This window comes from Lynx rufus, unplaced genomic scaffold (genome assembly GCF_022079265.1).
Source record: "Lynx rufus isolate CCGP_SWC_20201006 ecotype Redwood Valley unplaced genomic scaffold, mLynRuf1.p SCAF_39, whole genome shotgun sequence".
In the NCBI taxonomy this organism is placed as follows: domain Eukaryota; kingdom Metazoa; phylum Chordata; class Mammalia; order Carnivora; family Felidae; genus Lynx; species Lynx rufus.
Window position 1 is genome coordinate 247,744 of NW_025814855.1, and position 19,438 is coordinate 267,181.

The 19,438-nt window shown below is 52.0% G+C and overlaps 2 protein-coding genes and 1 long non-coding RNA gene across 3 annotated transcripts; 1 reads left to right on the forward strand and 2 right to left on the reverse strand.

The window, feature by feature from the left end:
- The first annotated feature begins 1,467 nt into the window (after positions 1-1,467).
- Positions 1,468-9,500, forward strand: LOC124522810 (uncharacterized). Its single transcript, XR_006964863.1, has 3 exons — positions 1,468-2,024; positions 8,766-8,879; positions 9,252-9,500. It is a non-coding gene; the product is annotated as an uncharacterized LOC124522810 (long non-coding RNA).
- A 2,355-nt stretch (positions 9,501-11,855) lies between these two features.
- On the reverse strand, positions 11,856-12,872 carry RNF225 (ring finger protein 225). The gene has a single exon (XM_047094436.1). The coding sequence runs from the start codon at positions 12,870-12,872 to the stop codon at positions 11,856-11,858; it is 1,017 nt and encodes a 338-aa protein (XP_046950392.1).
- A 1,551-nt stretch (positions 12,873-14,423) lies between these two features.
- RPS5 (ribosomal protein S5) lies at positions 14,424-19,211 on the reverse strand. Its single transcript, XM_047094444.1, has 6 exons — positions 19,110-19,211; positions 18,234-18,342; positions 16,397-16,606; positions 16,108-16,236; positions 14,627-14,725; positions 14,424-14,545 (listed from the first exon to the last, which is right to left on the reverse strand). Exons 2-6 carry the CDS (start codon positions 18,339-18,341, stop codon positions 14,477-14,479), a joined length of 615 nt encoding a protein of 204 aa, XP_046950400.1. The 5' UTR covers position 18,342; positions 19,110-19,211; the 3' UTR covers positions 14,424-14,476.
- Positions 19,212-19,438: the final 227 nt, after the last annotated feature.

Genomic DNA, 19,438 nt, shown 5'->3' on the forward strand with positions numbered 1-19,438 from the left:
CTTCAAGTACAGTCTGTTCTCCCCTCTAGCCAGAGAGAGCTTCCCAACACCTGAGTCAGATCATCTTCCTCCTCTGCTCTAAATCTCCCATGGCGCCCAGCATCCTCAGAACAGAGGTCTAGATCCATTCTCTGCCTGACTCCTGTCCCTGCTCACTGTTCTCTAAAGACCTAAGTGGGGCCTGTGGTTCTCTGAACATTCCCTGCTCATCCTCACTGCCAAGGATTTGTGCTGGTCTCTGTGTCTTTAACACTTTCTATATCACATCCTACTGACTGACAGAAATGGGAACTCTCTGGGGCGCCTGGGTGGCGCAGTCGGTTAAGCGTCCGACTTCAGCCAGGTCACGATCTCGCGGTCCGTGAGTTCGAGCCCCGCGTCGGGCTCTGGGCTGATGGCTCGGAGCCTGGAGCCTGTTTCCGATTCTGTGTCTCCCTCTCTTTCTGCCCCTCCCCCGTTCATGCTCTGTCTCTCTCTGTCCCAAAAATAAATAAACGTTGAAAAAAATTTTTTTTTTAAAAATTAAAAAAAAATAAAAAGAAAAAAAAAAGAAAAAAGAAATAAATAAAAGAAATGGGAACTCTCCTGCATAACCGCTGAATTATGGGCCAGATGGGACTCCCAAAGCCCAAGTAATTAAGGGCAGAGAGGCAAATGCGGCGACGAGGAAAAGTCTCAGGATACCAACATCCCAGATATCGGGGTCTGAGTTAGCGAGGGCCAAGGGAGCACCCTCAACTCACCTGAGCCGGTCTGTCATCACCGCCAACGTCTCGGGATCCTGGGGGCGGAGCTGCACACTGAAAGGCGGATACCCCGGTGGGTCCCGCGGGTCGGCAGACCCGACCCCAGCCCTGCCAAAGGATGGATGACCTCAGGCTGACCGTGGCAGTGTGGGCCTCAATCCTCACCCCTCCCTGCGTAAAATGCCTACAGGGCCCTGGGTGCCGCTAGCCGGGGCAGCGGGGACGAGGACAGGGTGAGGAGGCTCGGGAGAGTGCGCGGCCTGGGCGGATATCTCCGTGACAGGCAGCCCATCCCATAGTCGGGACAACGAGTCTCAGGGAGACGGAGCCAAAACTGGAGGCTCACGGCTCGGCAAAGATACCACAACGGACGCTGCCCTCACCCAGCCTGTAGAGCACCCACAGGACTCAGCCAGCCGGGAGCGCAGAGCCCCGCCGCGCGAACTACGCTACCCAGAAGACACTGCGACGACCTCTCGGCCCTGACCAATGAAGACCCAGGAGAGGGCGTTTCGGGGAGGGCTTCTGGGGCGGGACTTCCGCCGCCCGCCTCCGACGGTTGTTTGTCTAGAGTTCCACTTCCGACAGCCTCTGGCTTAGGGATCGGGTAGCAGCACCAGGACGGCGTCTGTTAGGCTCCCTGGAAGGGCAGAATCAGGAACAGGGACAGCACGAGAGTGTAGGGGTGGGGGTGGGGGGTGTCCCACCACGCCATGAACGTGCCTTTACCGCGACGAATGTCCCGCCTCCTCGATCCCCGGCGTCCCCAGCCATAGTGGGACCGCCCGGGGGCTGTGCAGCCGCTCAGAGAGGGGGCGTCCTCCGCGGCCACAGCAGAAGCCGGCACGTGCCCGCGGCCGCCCCCGAGTCGTTCCCCGTGGCGTGGAGCAGCTAAGGACTAATGCCTGGGGAACCTCTGCAAGAGGAAAAGGAGGTGTGGGGAGGAAGACTGACAGTTGGATGTAGGCAGAGATGCAGATGGTGCACCGCCCGGGCCTTCCTACTGCTCAGTATGTGCCCTTATCGGGCAGCTAAGGCCTCAACAGTCCCTATGCAGAACATCCCGAGAGTGGACGCGGAAAACTCGCCCTCTCAGTGCGTGGCTTATGGAAAGTCCTTGGAGAAGAAGCAACTCTCTTTTACTACTGAAGAGATCACGGAGCAAAATCTTGTGTGCATAAGGAGTTTCAGAGGGCCTTGGTCATATCTCCCACCTCTGAAGTCTACTGGAGCAAGTTCATATCAGAGAATTTTACATGCGCAACCGTTGGGGAAAGAGTTAAGTAAAAAATGCCCCACATATGTTTTCTTCTTTGCGCTCAGAAAACTCTCACCTTATGAGTAGAGCCAATGTGGAAAAATGTAATTCTGTATTTTCTAGAATTTGTATAAATGGAATCTTACAGGGGCGCCTGGCTGGCTTAGTAGGTAGAGCACGTAACTCGACATACGGGTTGTGACTTCCAGTCCCACTGGATCTTGGGTGTAGAGATCACTTAAAAATAAAATCTTGAGGGGCACCTGGGTGGCGCAGTCGGTTAAGCGTCCGACTTCAGCCAGGTCACGATCTCGCGGTTCGTGAATTCGAGCCCCGCGTCAGGCTCTGGGCTGATGGCTCGGAGCCTGGAGCCTGTTTCCGATTCTGTGTCTCCCTCTCTCTTTGCCCCTCCCCCGTTCATGCTCTGTCTCTCTCTGTCCCAAAAATAAATAAAAAACGTTGAAAAAAATTAAAAAAAAAATAAAATAAAATCTTGAAAAAAAATAATACATGGAATCTTAAAGATCATTCTTTCCTAGCTTTCACTTACCTTCATACTTTTAAGATTTTTTCCTCCATGGTGTTGCATATATGTCATTACTTTTTTGTTTTTTGTTTTTTGTTTTTTTTTTCCCCCTTTGAGTAGGCTCCATGCCCAGTGCAGAGCCTAACATGGGGCTTGAACTCAGGACCATGAGATCAAAACCTGAGCTGATATCAAGAGTCCGGTTTAGGGGCATCTTGGTGGCTCAGTTGGTTAAGCGTCGCACTCGGTTTCCGCTCAGGTCATGATTTCACGATTCCTCAGTTCGAGCCCTGTGTCGGGCTCGGCACTGGCAGCTTGGAGCCTGCTTGGGATTCTCTTTCCTTCTCTCTCTGCCCCTCCTCCGCTCACGCTGTCTCTGTCTGTCAAAAAAAAAAAAAAAAGTCCAGTTTAACCAGCTGAGCCACCCAGGCGCCCCTAAGTTTTTGCTTCTGATTGGTTAATGGGATTCCATTTTATGGATGTACCACATTGTATTTACTCATCCTAGTAATGGATATTGGAGTTGCTTCCATTTAAAAAAAAGTATAAAATTGCTATGAATATTTGTATACTGGTCTGTGAATATAGTTTTCATTTCACTTGAGTACCTATGAGTGGGACACAATATTTAAACATGGATACGACTGTTTTTAAATCCCTAAGTTTTTATTTTTCACTCGTCCCACTGGTAGTTATTTAGGAATGTTGATTGTTTAATGTTTAAAAATGCTAATTGTTTGATAAATCTATTAGTTACTAAATTGGCCATGAAATAAGAATAGTAAACTCTTCCTCTGCATACAAGGCAATCCTATAACCCCAAGTTCACATCCCCACTCCAAGCATAATTATACTGGGGCAGGGGTCACCTTGGTCAAGTAGAGGAACCTCTGTGAGCCCTGGTGTCCTCATCTGTAACACAGATACAATAGTAATCACTGCACATGCTGAGTTCTGCTGGGCACTGTCTTTTATCTGTGTATCTAGTCTTTTATCTATATAACTTTGAGCCTTTCAAACACCAGGGAAGCTTGTGCTATTTTCACCCCTGTTTTGGCATGAAGGAAACTGAGACACAAAAAGATCACATTATTTGTCTAAGGGCACAGAGTGTCCAGCTCTGGAGTCTTTTATCATTAGCCTCTTCACCATCTCTAGGACTTACCTGTGGGGCTATTTGAGCTTTAAAAAAAAAAAAAAAAAAAAAGCATGACAGGCAAACCATGGTGCTTGGAATTTAGTAAACTCTCAATGAGTGTTATTACATTACTGTCATAGTTATTAATATTTTTATAAGTTTATTTATTTTGAGAGAGTGTGTGGGTGAGCAGTGGAGGGGCAGAGAGAGAATCCCAAGCAGGTTTCCCACTGTCAGCACGGAGCCTGATGGAGGGCTCAAACTCACAAATCATGATAGCATGACCTGAGCTGAAATCAAGAGTTGGACACTTAACCGACTGAGCAACTCAGACATTCCTATTATTATTATTATTGAAGGATGGGAGCTGGGAAAGTTTTGCACTGAACTAGAACCTTCTCCCTCATCCCTACATACATATGGTTCCTATCCAAGGATTGCCCCGTGGTGCTCAGCTAGGTGTAAAATTATCTTCAAGACTGGATTACATATGTCACAGAGGTGGATCTTCTGGGTAGCAGGACCAACCTTGAAGATTTGTGACTCTTCTTTTATGAAAACAGCCTGCTTGAAATTTGCCTCCTCATCCTCCACTCAATGCCAACAAGCTGACAGTGAAGAAATGCTGACAAAGTCCATGGTGACTTTGGTTGAATGGGGCAGTTCCATCATAAATGTGTTAAAAACACTAAGAATAACTCCATTGAGGAGGTTCAAATCAGGTTAAGAGGCTGATGTGCAAGATCAGAGAATGTAGGAGGCCTCACGAGGGACAAGGATACAAGAATGAAGTACAGAACATGGAGAAAAGGCAGATTCTCCAATATACACCTCTATAAATGGTTTTCAGCACAGCCCTGTTAGAAATTTGTAAATGTTGTGCAGAAGGGTGTGTTCAAGCACAGGAAAATCCAGTTGAAACTGAGTATCCAGTATTTGAGAACAGTTTAAGGATATGAACATTATGAACATATCTCATAATATACTAAGTGAAGACCAAATCTGGAAAACACTAGAGGGAGCGGTGAGAGGAATGAGAGGTGGAGGAGAGAGAGATAGGGCAGAGGCAGGGGCAGGAAGGGACAGAGAGCAGAGGTGGCAAGAGGGTTGAAAGCGGAAATATGGATGTATTCATTTTCTAGGCCTGCTATAACAAAATTCCATAAGCTGGGTGGCTTAACACAACAGAAATTTATTGTCTGACAGTTGTGGAGGCTAGAAGTGCAAAATCAAGGTGTCACCAGGGCCATACACCCTCCAGAGCCTCTAGGGGAGAATCTGTTACTTGCCTCTTCCACTTCCTGGTGGTTGCTTGCATTCCTTGGCTTGTGGCCCCATTACTCTGACCTCTGTCTTTGTTGTCGCATCTCTTTCTCTGACTCCTCTGCCTCCCTCTTGAAGGGTACTTGTGATTGCATTGAAGCCCGACACAAATAATCTAGGGTAATCTCCACATTTTAAGATCCTTAATCACATCTGTAAAGTTTCTTCTGCCATATAGCACTCACAGATTCTAGGAATGAGGACATGAAGATCTTTGGGGGGCATTATTCCACCCCCTACAGAGCTCTTCACTTAGCCTGGGACGGAGTCCAGAACTGGTGGAAGCAATGAGCTCTGAGCTGGCCTCTCGGCAAGGGAGGGGCCAGCTGTGACGATGAGCCAAGTCTGCAGCCCATGGAGTAGGGACCAACAAGAGCCGGCTGGGTCAGAAGAACCATACTCCAACCTGGTTCAAAGAGAAAGAATGCTCCTCAGACCGTGTGCACACGGCCACTCAAAGAAGGGCACTGTCTTCCGTGGTTCACTGAATATCAAAGTCAAGAGTCATGAGTAACTTAAGACAGGCAAGAGCATGGGGCGCCTGGGTGGCGCAGTCGGTTAAGCGTCTGACATCAGCCAGGTCACGATCTCGCGGTCCGTGAGTTCGAGCCCCGCGTCGGGCTCTGGGCTGATGGCTCGGAGCCTGGAGCCTGTTTCCAATTCTGTGTCTCCCTCTCTCTCTGCCCCTCCCCCGTTCATGCTCTGTCTCTCTCTGTCCCAAAAATAAATAAAAAACGTTAAAAAAAAAAAAAAAAGACAGGCAAGAGCAGACTATAGCTTGTGGTCCAAATGCAGTTCATTGCCTGTTTATGTACTACCCCCAAGATAAGAATGGTTTTTACATTTTTTATGGTTGAAAAAAATCAAAAGAACACCATTTTGTAACATATGAAAATTACATTAAATTCAGATTTTAGCATCCATAAATAGAGTTTTTACTGAGTATAGTTGACACACAATGTTACATTAGTTTCAGGTGTACAACGTAGCCATTCAGCAAGTCTATATATTACGTTATGCTCGCCACAAGTGTAGCCACCATCTGTCACCATACAACGCTATTACTGTACCCTTGACCATATTTCCTATCTTGTACCTTTTATTGCCATGACTTATTAATTCCATAACTGGAAGCCTCTACCTCCCTTCCCCTTCACCCATTTTGCTCATCCCCTGTCCCCTCTCCTCTATGGCAACCACTAGTTTGTTCTCTGTATTTACGGGCTTATTTCTGCTTTTTTTGTTTGTTCATTTGTTTTGTTTTTAGAGTCCACATACAAGTGAAATCATATGGTATTTGTCTTTCTCTGACTTATTTCACTTAGCATAATACCATGTAGGTCCGTCCATATTTTTGCAAATGGCAAGATCTCATTCTTTTTTTATGGCTGAGTAATATTTCATCATATTTACACCACATCTTTTTTATCCATGCATCTATTGATGGACATTAGGGTTGCTTTCATATCTTGGCTTTTGTAAGTAATGCTGCAAAAAAACATAGGGATGCATATATTTTCAAATTGTTTTCATTTTCCTCAGTAAATTACTGGATTGTGCAGTATCTCTATTTTTAATTTTTTTAAGATTTAAAAAATTTATTTATTATTATTATTTTTAAGTAGGCTCCAGGCCTCGTCCAGAGCCCAACATGGGTCTTGAACTCATGACCTTGAGATCAAAACTTGAGTTGAGATCAAGAGTCAGAGGCTTAACTGACTGAGCCACCCAGGCACCCCAAAGATTTTTATTTTTTAAGTAATCTCTACACCCAGCACAGGGCTTGAACTCACAACCCTGAAATCAAGAGTTGCATGCTCCACCGACTGAGCCAGCCAAGTGTCCCTTGTATTTTTAATTTTTTGAGGAACCTCCATACTGTTTTCCACAGTGGATGCACCAATTTACATTCCTGTCAACAGTGCACGAGGGTTCCTTTGTCTTCACATCCTTGCCAATACTTGTTATTTCTTGTCTTTTGATACTAGCCATTCTGGGTGCTATCAGGTGGTAATAGAGTTTTATTAGAACACAGTCGTAGCCATGCATTTACATATTGTCTATGGCTCCTTTCACACTACAGTGACAGAGTAGTGACTAGAAACTGCACAGCCCACAAAGGCGAAAATATTTATGATCTGGCCCTTTACACAAAAAGTTTGCTGGATCCTAATTAAGAAGTTACAGAGCTGGGGCGACTGGCTGGCTCAGTTTATGGAGTGGCAGCCTTGATTTCGGCCCAGGTCACGATCCCAGGGTCGCGGGTCATGATCCCGGGGTCGCGGGATCAAGCCCTGCATCAGGCTCTACACTGAGCATGGAGCCTGCTTAAGATCCCCATTTTCTCTCTCTCTGACCCTCTCCCTTGCTCACATGTACTCTCTCTCCCTCTCTCTAAAAAAAACTAAAAAGGAAAGAGTAGATTTCTAGAAGTTTCTTTGAAAAAGTCCTATACCCTATACCCAAAGTTTTCCCGGGCTATTAAAGTGAAGCATCCCTGCCCCGTGCCCCAGGGAGGGAGAACTCAGGTCACAGGTCGCTCAGGCCACTGTGGCTCCAAGCCTCTGCAGAGACTGCCAGCGCAGAGGGGGCGGCAGCCTGGAGGAGACGTCCAGGATTGCACCGCCAAGTTGGGCTCCTAGTGGAGATGCTCCCTGACCCAGCCTCAGTCTCCCTTCTGGGATGGGAGGATCTTAGCACTTGCCGGGTCTAATCTGAATGTGTGGTTAGCTTTAGTGAGAGTGCCTCAGAGTCAGGCAGGTCCACCGGCCCGGCGCACATTTGGGGTCTTCCTCTGGCACTTGCCTCCACTGGAAACCTCGCGATCTAATCTGCCTGCGTTCACGTTTGTCTGTGTTAACATTTATCCATAATTGTATTATCTCTGTTCAAATCGAGTTTAGTCCCTGTCCACCACCTCGTGTCTGGCGTGAGCCCTGCGAGGGCATGGGCCTGTGTGTCCAGAGCGCTGGGCCTGGTACACAGCAGAAGCGCCACAAAGGCGATCGCAAAATCTGCCCCTTTTCTTACATTAAGGCGTTTGAGGTATCTGGGTCTTTTGTTTGTTGTTCACCTCTCCCTCTTCCTGTGGCCCCCCCAGCCGGGAATGCTAGAAGCTCTCCCAAGCTCCCCTGGCCTGCTGCTCGTCTTAGCGAGGAGGGAAGACTCCAAGCACTGAGAGAGAACTTCCACTGCACCTCCAGGGAAGGGAAAAAACCAAGGCTGCCCCGCCAGGGCGTGGAGTTGAGGGGAGAAAGTGTTTTGCAGAAAGCTCTGTAGTCTTTGTTCAAATCCACGTCCTGCCCAGCCCATCAGCCTCAGTTTCCCCATATGTCACCTGGACACTGCTGCTCTCAGGGTCCAGCGAGGGCCCTCTGAGGCCTTTGTTCGCTTGGTCTCAACACGAAAGGATGCCTGATGGTCAGGGTCGGGTTTGGAGGAAGCAGAAGCCTCCTTGACTCCAATCAGAAGAGGCGGGCGGGATCCCTGTAGAATGGAGTGCCTGGGGGCCCTTCGGAGAGCATGGGAGGGAGAGCTGGGGGACGCCCTGGGAAAGGTTTGGGGAGTTGGGGGCTCCACGAGCTTGACAAGGAAGGGAGCGTGGCCAAGATGGCGGCCCCTCTGCTCGGCTTTATGGATGTCATCTGGCATGTGAGAGCCCTCTTTGTCCCTGAGGTGTCCCCAGGCGCCCTTGGTACACAGCAGGTGCTCAATAAATACTTGTAGATTAACAAAATTTTCCTGCAGGTAAAATGTTTATTGTCCATTTTACAGAGAAAAGAACACACGTCTGGCATCTCTGGCACCATGCAAGGCATTGAGGTTGATGCCCCCTCTCTGGGTGGTCAGAGGCACCAGGACCTAGAAGAAGGAGCAAGCCTGGGGCTGGTGAGCGGTGGTGATGCAGCAGGGTTGCAGTGGGCAGAGAGAGGGCTGGGAGAGCACAGCTCTGGGTGGCCACACAGGCTGGTAGGCAAGGATGGGGAGGAGTCACCCAGTGTGGTTTGGGGCAGCTCCTTTTGTTTGTGGGCAGCAGGTGGGCAGGCATCAAGGTAGTAATTAGTGGACAGGAATGCTCAGGACCCCTGGAATCTGTCATCAGCCCCATTTAAGGAAAGAAAGACTGAGGCTTCAGGTTTCCATTTGTGAGCGTGGACAAGCACTCTCTTACTCTCCCTAGCCCCTAAGAGGAAGCTAGTTAGGACAGGGGGGAGGGGCCAGCCCTGCCCACTGCCCTCAGCCACCACCTTCCTGTTCCAGGTCCCCTTACCTCGATGCCAGCTGTTTTGAAGATACATTTCTAAGGTCTCCTCCCAAGCAGACAGCATTGTCTCTCCCCCTTCTGTGCACCACCAGCTAAGGGCCCCTTTCTGACACCCCCAGCTGGGCCCAACTCCTGACCCTCTCCTCTTTCCCAGCCTGGGGTGGAGGAGGGAAGGAATGAGAAGAGGGATATCTGAGACCCTATGCTAAGCTGCATAATGTCCCCCAAAGATAGCCACATCCTAATCCCCAGAATCTGTGAATCTGTTACCTTACAAGGCAAAATGGACTTTGCAGATGCGGATGTTGAGCTGAGGAAATTGGGATTATCTGGGTGGGCTCAATGCAATCACAGTGTCCTTATAAGTGAAAGAGGGAGGCAGATCAGAGAGAGATCTGAAGCTGCTAGGCTGCTGCCTTTGAAGATAGAGCGTGCTGGTTCAGTCAGTAGAGCGCAAGACTCTTGATTTTGGGTTTGTGATTTTAAGCCCCACGTGAGACGTAGTTACTTAAAAAATAAAATAAAATAAAATATGGAGATAGAGGAAGAAGCCAAGGAATGCAGCTCAAGAAGATGGAAAAGCTAAGGACATTCTCTCTTGGAGCCTCCAGAGAAGTTAGCCCTGAGGACACTTGATTTTATCCAGGCAAAATTGATTTCAAGACTCCAGGCCTGCAGAACTATAAGATACTTAATGTGTGTTGTTCTAAGGAACTCAGTTGGTGGTGATTTGTTGCAGCAGCCAGAGAAAACGAATACAGACCACCAACCTGTTCTTGCCTGACCAAGTCCCCTCCTTCCCTGAGTGGGCTGGGCTATGACTGCCCAGTGACCCAGCACACCGCCCCCAGCCCCTGTGGGTGACGTTGACACCTGGGCGTGCAACAAGAACTGGTCTGGGAAGACACTCCCTTCAATGTCCTGATGTTCCCCCTCTGGCTTTCCACCTGGAAGGAGCAGCTTGTATCAAAAGGAGCTCTGCCGACATGCCTAGATCGGGGTGACTGGGATACAGTTGGGCCTGGAGTGCCCATAGGCATTCCTGGGCTGCCTCTTTGTCACCTGCAATGCTGTCACTCCCCAGGATACTATTTGGCCCCCCTCTGTATGCCAGGCACTGAGGACACAGATGTAAACAAGTCAAACAGGAGCCTCCAGCCCCATAGCAGTCATTTTGCTCTCTGGAAAATGCTGGATTCCCACCCACAAAACACAGAACCCCAACCCTGGGCAAAGTGAGACAGGATGTGGGTTCCAGGACCTGGGGGGAACAGAAGGCCCGTGTTCAGTTTGTGTAGCAGGCGGCTGCCATCTACCCTGCAGGGACATTAGCAGGGAAGGCTTCTGAGAGGAGGAGGACAGGAACCCTGCAGGCTGCCGTCCACAGGGAGGGCTGAAGCTTCACCTAGGGGAATGGCAAGGATGCCAAAAAAGGTTGATAGAGCCCTGGAGGAAGAGGTGCAATAACTGAGCGCAGATGGGGGTGATGGAGGTTCTAGAACCTAAGGTGGCCAGGATACCTGCCAGCAGGCCAGGGAGATCCAGGAACACCCACCCCCAAAATCATGTGACATTGACCTAGAGGGCAACCTTAGCCTCTTTAAGCCTAGGTGACCACAGCTGCCCCCACAGCATTTCAGGAGGGTCCCAGAAGCCATGACCCATTGGAGTTGTGGAGGCTCCCATTGCAAATTGGTACTCAGGACCAAGTGGGAGCTAGTCTTTGAGGCTCAGGCTCTATCTGTCCCTCCTAAATCCTGGCCAGGCCACTGCTGCCCCTCCAAGCTCAAGTCCCAGCTATGTCTACAGAGAGGCAACAAAGGACCAGCATGGAAACAGCTGGATGCCACCCAGACCCAGCCTGTAAGCAGCAGAGTGGAAAACTCCACAGCCTCCGTAGGGATTGGTGGGGGAGGGAGGAGGGGGGAGGGAGGAGGGGGGAGGGGGAGGACTACAATGGGCTGGGCCAGACCATGGCCAGAGACTAACAGCAGCAGCAGCAGCTTTGCCTCCAAAGATGGGGGGCCCCAGCAACCTCCAGTGAGTCCCAAGGGTGGGTAAATCAGAGCCTTCAGCCCCAGCTGCTTGCTGAGGGTGCTCCCCCAGGGGTCTGATGACTGGGGGTACACTTAGTCGAGCCCTGTGATCAGGGCTGATGGTGTCCCTAGCAGGGTACCTGCACCATTCTGGTCAGAGGGGCTCTCCAGGTGGACTGCCACGAGGGATGAGGATCAAGCGTACTTCCCACCGGATCCTAATGGAGACCAGGCTTTGGAGTGGCTCCCAGCAGGACCTTTATAAAGATGGGGATCAGGGCAGCCTCAGCTGCCGGATGTCCACAGGGATTGGGGTCATGGGTGCTCTCTGAGGGCCCCTTGTGGGAATGAAGGCAGGGGGTAGTCCTTGAGAGGGTCCCTGCTTTGTGGTGATGCTGTCTGGAATGATCCCACCAGGCCTCCTTCTGGAGAAGTGGGCGATCGGTAAGGGACGCACCTTACCAAGGCCTCCACGAGAATCGTGGCAAGGGGCCCCGGCAGGGCCCCACCAGAGTGACACGGAGGTCCCCAGGCCTGAAGATAGGACCCGGAGCACAGATGCGTTTACTGCGGCCCCCACACCCTCCTCGCGCCCCGTCCCCGCGGGGCCCGGCCGGGCCCAGCCCCTGCCCTCCACGTGCGGCTCGGGGCCCTGGCCGGCGACCCCTCGCCCTCCGCCGTGTCCTCGGAGCCCCCTTCGGGCTGCGGCGCATCCTCCGCAGCCCCCGGCAGGGCAGTGTCCAGGTCACGGCCCGTGGGGTGCGGCGTCCAGGCGGGGGTCCAGGGCGCCCCGGGCGCGGGCCGCGGCGGGAACCAAGAGAAGCCAGGCGCGGGGGCGAGCGCCACCAGCTGGGGCCGCGCGGGGCCGGAGGAGGCGGCGTGCGGGATGAGGAAGAAGATGTAGACGCCCGACACCACCAGGCCCGCGGCCACCAGCACGGCCAGCGCCACGGCCGCGTTGAAGGCCCAGGCCGGGCTGCTCAGAGAGAGGCGGCGGGACAGCGGGCGGCCGAGGCGCAGCGGCGGCGGCAGCGGCGGCGGGCGGGCGGCGCGGGACTTGCGCGGCCCGGGCGGCGGCGGCGGCGGCCGCAGGTAGAGCAGGCCGCGGCGGCGGTCGAAGCGCACGGAGCCCCGGCGCGGGGTCGGCGCGCGCGCCTCGCGGGGCAGCAGGCCAGGCTGCGTGGGCAGAGCGGGCAGCCCGCGGCGCGGGGCCAGGCGCGTGGGCGCTCGGCACACGGGGCACGCCACCGCGTCCCCGCCGCCCGCCGTGGCCAGGGACAAGCGGGCCAGGCACTCGAGGCAGAAGACGTGGCCACAGTCCAGGCGCTTGGGCAGCTTGAACTCGCCGTTGAAGGGGGACACGCAAATGAGGCACCCCACGGGAGACGCGGGGGACAGGATGGGGCCCGAGCCCGGGCTGCCGTCCCCTTCTTCTTCCTCCTCCTCCTCCTCCTCCTCGCCGTCGTCTTCACCCTCCCCCCTGCCCGGGGAGCGTGGCACAGAGAGTGAGCCCGGGGAGCAGGGGCCTGAGCCTTGAGCGGCCCGGGGGCGGCGGAGCCAGGGTGGCCGAGGGCAGGGCATCCGGACGAGGCCTGAGGGGAGAGGCGGTCAGCCAGGGAAGGAGGCGGTGGAAGAACGAAGGTCAGGGGCTGGCCCAACCTAGAGCAGGGGGCATTCAGAGAAAGGGGGGTTGCCAGAGCCAAGGAGCAGAGAGGACGGGAAAAGCTAACGACTCTCTGGGTTGGAGCAGAGGAAAAGGGTGTCCGAAGTAGGAAGTAGATCAGGACTGGGGGGGGGGGGGGGCAGGACAAATGAGACGACAGAGGATTGGGGACAGGGACAGACACTGGGATGGACTCTGGGGGCCCAGTAGATCCTAAGTTACAGACTCAAAAGGTCCCAGAGAGGATAGCAGAGAGGACCTGAGTCACCAGGCAGGACCCTAGGCAATGAGGAGGATCCAACACCAAGAGGAGCAAAGAAGGGGATGCCCCCACCCACCAAAAGAACTGACTCTGGGGAGTCCACAGACTCCAGGAGAGGAAGATGAGGGAAGAGGACACCCAAACTCCAGGATTGGGAGCCCAGCAGCACAGAGCAATGTTGGAAGCCCAACAGGTGACAGAGGGTCCCAACTAGACAATGACAGACCCCAGCTGACCTTTGGGCTCTTCCTACCTGTTGATGCCTCCTCCCTTTGGCTGGCACGTCCCTTCCAATTCTGACCCCAGTCCTCTGCCTACCAGCAACTGCATACTAGGTGCCCCTCCCTGCAGGAGGGTGCTGCCTTGGTACCACTCCCTCCAGATCCCAGGTTCCCAAGGTACCCACCAGACCTGTTTGACCACCTGCCCCGCCCCCCCAGACAGGTCCCTCCAGCAGGAACACCAAGCCTGACCTTGGCCGGATGTTGGGGGCGGCAGGTGAGGGATGGCAGACTGACAGGGCAGGGAGAGTCTGGCCTCGTGGGTGGGCAATAATCCCCCCCCCAACATCCCACACCCCTGCAACCAAGCCTTCAACACCTCAGGAACCCACTTCCCAGCCACCTAGTACAATCAGAAGCCTAGTGTGGCAGTGGCTCTAAGGATGCCCAGGATTGGGTTGCAGTGTTGACCACCCAAAATGACTGGGGAGGCAGCCTGGAACCCCTGGGGGAACCTGGCCAGAACCAAGGAACCTCTGGAGTCCCGGGGTGGAAGGTGGGCAGACACAACAGTGGACTGGACAGAGCTGGCCCCTTTCAAACAAGCAGACAGGGGGCTGGAAAGTGTTGTGGCCTTGGATTCCTCTCCCTGGAGCCCCTTCCAGGGAACATGCCTCTCAGGATGGTGGGTAGCCACCCAGATATCATGGACAACCACCAAGCCCCTCCCCAGACTAGAGTGACATCTCTGCCAGGACAACCCCACCCATCTCATTTCCAACATCCACGGAACACTCCAGGTGGCCAGGCTTGCACCCCGGGGTGCCATGGTCCTGAGTCAGTGGTGCTTCCTGGACAGAATATTTCCCTGCTGATCCCAGGTCCCCACAGACCAAAACACATGCCAGAAGTGTGGGCAGCTCCTCAGGACACTGCCATCCCCACTCCAGTTCCTGGAGCCACACGAGGACAGACATTGGCACAGGTGGGTGAGGCTGCCCCAAGAGCAGACAGATTTATTGGAGCCATAGCCAGGAGATCAACGGTTGGACTTGGCCACACGTTCCAGCTCATCCTTCTTCTTGATAGCATAGGAATTGGAGGAGCCCTGCAAGGAAGTAGATGGTTAGTTTGGAATGTTGGAAGAGCCTTTTCTTGAACTGACCCCCACCCCAGTGTCCTCACTCACCTTGGCTGCATTGATGAGCTCATCTGCTAGGCACTCAGCAATGGTCTTGATGTTCCGGAAGGCGGCCTCACGGGCACCTGTGCACAGCAGCCAGATGGCCTAGGGAGCACAGGGGTCAGTTAAGCCTGGGGGCAGGGGTGCCCCAAAGCAGACAGGACCACTGTCCTCCAGTACTGTGTGATCCTAACAAATGTCAGTTACCATGTTGCCATCCACTGGCCCACTGAGTCAAGACACAGCGGGAGCCCACAGGCCGCCCAGGTGGCATGCTGCCTATCTGGGATCAGACCAAGGGCCACAAAAACAAGCGTAGGCACAAAAGCTCCTGATTACAGGAGATTTGAAACCCACCACCCCAGGGAAATGCAATGCAGTGTGTGCTCTCGACCTGGACCTCCGATTAAAAATGGACAGCTATTATAGGGGCACCTGGGTGGCTCAGCTGGATAAGCATCTGACTTCGGCTCACAGTTCATGAATACAAGCCCACAATGGGCTTTCTGCTATCAGCGCAGAGCCCAGCTTGGGATCCTGTCTCCGCTTCTCTGCTCCTCCCCCACTCGTGCATGTACTCTCACAAAAACAAAGAAACATTAAGACAGGCACCTGGGTGGCTCAGTTGGGTAAACGTCCAACTTCAGCTCAGGCTATGTTGTCACAGTTTGTGAATTAGAGCCCTGCATCAGGCTCTCTGCTGTCAGCACAGAGCCAGTTTCCAACCCTCTGTACCCCTCTCTGCCCCTTTCCCCCCGAGTTCTCTCTAAAATAAACATTAGGGTCACCTGGGTGGCTCAGGCATCCGACTTTGGCTCAGGTCATTACCTCAGTTTGTGAGTTAAAGCTCCACAAAGGGCTCTGTACTGACAGCTCAGAGCCTGGAGCCTGCTTCAGATTCTGTCTCCTCTGTCTGCACTGCCCCCTGCTCCCCCCACCCCTCCCCCACCGCTGACTCGTGCATGCTCTAAAATAAACATTAAAAAAAAATGAAAATACACGAACATTAAAAAATAAACATTTAAAAAAAGAAAGTAAACAGACAACTGTAAGGTATGCTAGGGACAGCTGCAGTGATGGGATGATCAGATAATTCTACCACTGTTAAACTCCTTGAGGATGATGGTGGGGACAGAATATCCTTGTTCCTAGGAGACATCCACTGAAGTGTTAAGGGGAAAATGTTTACAATGCCTGCAACTGATTCTCAAATGGTGTGTGAAAAAATATATACCCACACATGGTATGTAAAAATACACTCAAATGAAACTGTGCCTCAGGCAACTGTTGCTCAGGGAAGGGGCCAGAGCTAGAATCTGCCATCAGAGGGATGGAAATGCAGGAAGGCTTCCTGGAGGAAAGGCCACTTTGAGTAAAACACACAGGCAGGACAAACCTTCCCACTTGCCAATCTGCCCCAGGCAGAACCACACCGGAGCCCAGTGGTGTTCCTGTCAATCCATATGTGCCTAAAGCCCCAGGCCCACCTGATTCACACGGCGCAGGGGGGACACGTCGACAGCCTGACGCCTCACTGTTCCAGCTCGTCCAATGCGGGTTGAGTCCTCCCGGGGACCGCTGTTAATAATCGCATTCACCAAGACCTGCAGGGGGTTCTAAGAGAAGGGAGCCATGAACCTGACACCCAACCTACGTCCCTCCCCGGTGTCCTCACTCCTAAAACTTGGCAGACCCCGGCATGCTTGTCATGGGGTAGCTGTTGGGTTTATGGTGTACTAAGGGCACTCTCTGCCTCATCAGGCCTCAGAGCCCTACCTCACCAGTGAGCAGATGGATGATCTCGAAGGCATGCTTAACAATGCGCACGGTCATGAGCTTCTTGCCATTGTTACGGCCATGCATCATCATTGAGTTGGTGAGGCGCTCCACAATGGGGCACTGTGCCTTGCGGAAGCGCTTGGCCGCGTAGCGTCCTGCACTGTGGGGCAGGTACTTGGCATACTTCTCCTTCACCGCAATGTAATCCTAGGCCAGCAGGGAGAGAGGATGGAGGGATCATGGTCAGGAGCAGGATGGCCAGGAACCAGAAGGACTGAGCACCACCTCTGGATAGCCCCCAGAGCTATCCAGCACAGCTGGATAGACACAGACATTTTAAATCAGAACATTCTTTGCGTAAGGGCTGCCCCACACACTGCAGGATGTTTAGCAGCATCCGGTATGCCAGTAACACCCTTCTCAGTTTCAACACCCAAAAATGTAAGCCAACATTGCCATCTGTCCCCTAAAGGAGATGGGGGGAAACCACTCCAGAGAACTACTGTTTTAAAACAATTATTTGGGGCACCTGGGTGGCTCAGTCAGTTAAGCGTCCGACGTCAGCTCAGGTCACGAACTCATGGTTCACCAGTTGGAGCCCGTGTCGGGTTCTGTGCTGACAGCTCAGAGCCTGGAGTCTGCTTTGGATTCTGTGTCTCCCTCTCTCCACCACCTTCCCCACTCTCTCTAAACACACACACAATTATTCGTCAATCTCTCCTATATACACATGTATCATTTCTAAGGAAAATGTCTAGAAAACACCAAAACGTTCAGGGGTGTTGGAATCAGAGGAACTAACTACATGTACATGAAGACAACTATTGTCAATTGTTCCGCTATGAAATACACCCAAAGATCATTCCATCACTTACACTCGCAACACATATCGACCACATATGACCCACAAAGACTAAAATACTTGCTATCTAGCCCTCGCAGAACAAAGAAATGAAGGAAAACAGAACTACAAAATATCCAGGGTGGAAAGCAGGACCGAATCCTCCATGAGGCACAGTGCCTAGATCCCATGATATGTATAGAAACAACAAAAAATGTTTTCGTTTCTTTTAAAATGAAAAAGGAATAAAAACAATCCAAATCGTATTTGCCTTTATACCAATGAAATTACAAAATATAATTTCTTTTTAACAAAAGGCCCACAAAAGTCCTAATGAGGCCCAGCGTAAAACAATATAGGGGTTAAGACAAACTGGGAGGACTCCCACTGATTTCCTGATTTCAAAACCTACTACAAAACTACAATGATCAAGACAGTGTGGTACTGGCTTAAGGATAGATTTACAGAACAGAAAAGAATTGAGTCCAAAAATAAACCCATATCATATAGCTAGGCTCAGTTTATTTTCAACGATACTAAAACCATTCAATAGGGGAAATATTCTTTTCAACATATGGTGGCATTCAGACAAACTTATTATAATGTATAAAAGATTTAACTTAAGACAACTTATAGCCTAAATTTGCTAAGTAAAATGCACAAAACTCTAAAAACAAAAGCCAAATAGTGTTGGGACAACTGGATTTTCACATGCAAAATAATGATCTAAAAACAAACAACAAAAAACCCCAAAACACCCACACAAAAACTCTGTGGGATGTGATGTGACCTCTGAGAAAGGAACCATCTTGTGTACAGATGAAAAGAACACAAGGAAAAAATGGACATGTAGGTGTGATGGTCCAGGGAGCCCTCCTTTACCTGTCAGGTTTTCAACTTTACAGCTACAAGTTTCCAGGGACCCCTCCTGAAAGAATCCGTGTGTGCCCCAAAACCCAACTGGGTAGCACAACCACCACACAGCCCCCTCACCTGCAAGGAAATGTCATTGATCTGCACATCATCGGTGCTCCATTTCCCAAAGAGCTTGATGTCAGGGGTCTCCGCCACTGCAGGTGCAGCTGTCTCCCACTCCGTCATCCTAGGAACAGACTGTCAGAGCCCAAGCACACCCACCACTGTGAGACTAACCCACAACCTGTAAGTTGGGAAGTTATGTGGAACCAAGAAAGGCTGTAAACATCCGGGTCCATCTTTCTGAGTCTTAGAAGAACCAGTCAGCTGTCAGCAAGAAACAGCTGTCTCTCACCAAGGAGAGCTGGTGGCAGGCCTGGGTCAACAGCTGCTGCGCGGGCCGTATCGAGACAGCAGATGTCAAATACCGTAACATTGCACCCGCTCAAGTTCAAATCCCAGCCACGTCATTAACGAGCTCTGCCACGCTAGGAGTGTCAAACTAATTTAGACTCTGCTCCCTCTTCCATAAAATAGAACCGTTTATCTGTCATCAAGATCACTACACGAATTCCGTGCATAATCAAAGGCTACCGCTCGTGTCCGACACCAAGGGGGCATTTGGCAAGCACCAAGGGGCTGCTACTAAAGAGAGAACCGTCTATATGCCACAAAGTGCATCACGCATATAAAAATAACAGCAACGTCCTATTTCAAAGTATGCCTGCAGGGGCCAAACCACTATATCCGAGCCCTGCTGCAGGGTAAAGCTACGGAGGTAGCGGAACGCCAAAGAAAGAATAACTTTCCTTCGCCTCCGCGTTTTCTCAGCACATTTTCCAGAGAAATGAACGAGCCCACCCCCCAGGGAAGCCCCGGGCCTCGAGGATCGATGAGGACTCCCCAAAAGATCCTGAATCGTCCCTCGGACCCGCAACCCCGCGGCCGCCTCACCTGGGGGCGCAGCCGGGGAGTCACAATCGCTCGGCGTACACCACGCGCTGCCCTGGCACAGACAGGAAGAGACCGCGAGTCGCGGGCCGACGCTTTTAACTAAGGTGAAAACTTCCGGGTCAGCGGGGACAATGCGTGCGCAAAATGACACGGTTTGTTCAAGGGCCAATCCGGAACAAGAATGTGAAGGCGCCTGCTGGGCCAAGGGAAAGCCGTAAATCCTTTGCGCACGCGCACTTGCAGAAGCGGCCCCATAAGCGTGCCTGGCGGCTGTTCTAACCTTCAGTACTTTCCTTCTTGGGGCGGGGGGGGGGGGGGGGGAGGAGGGG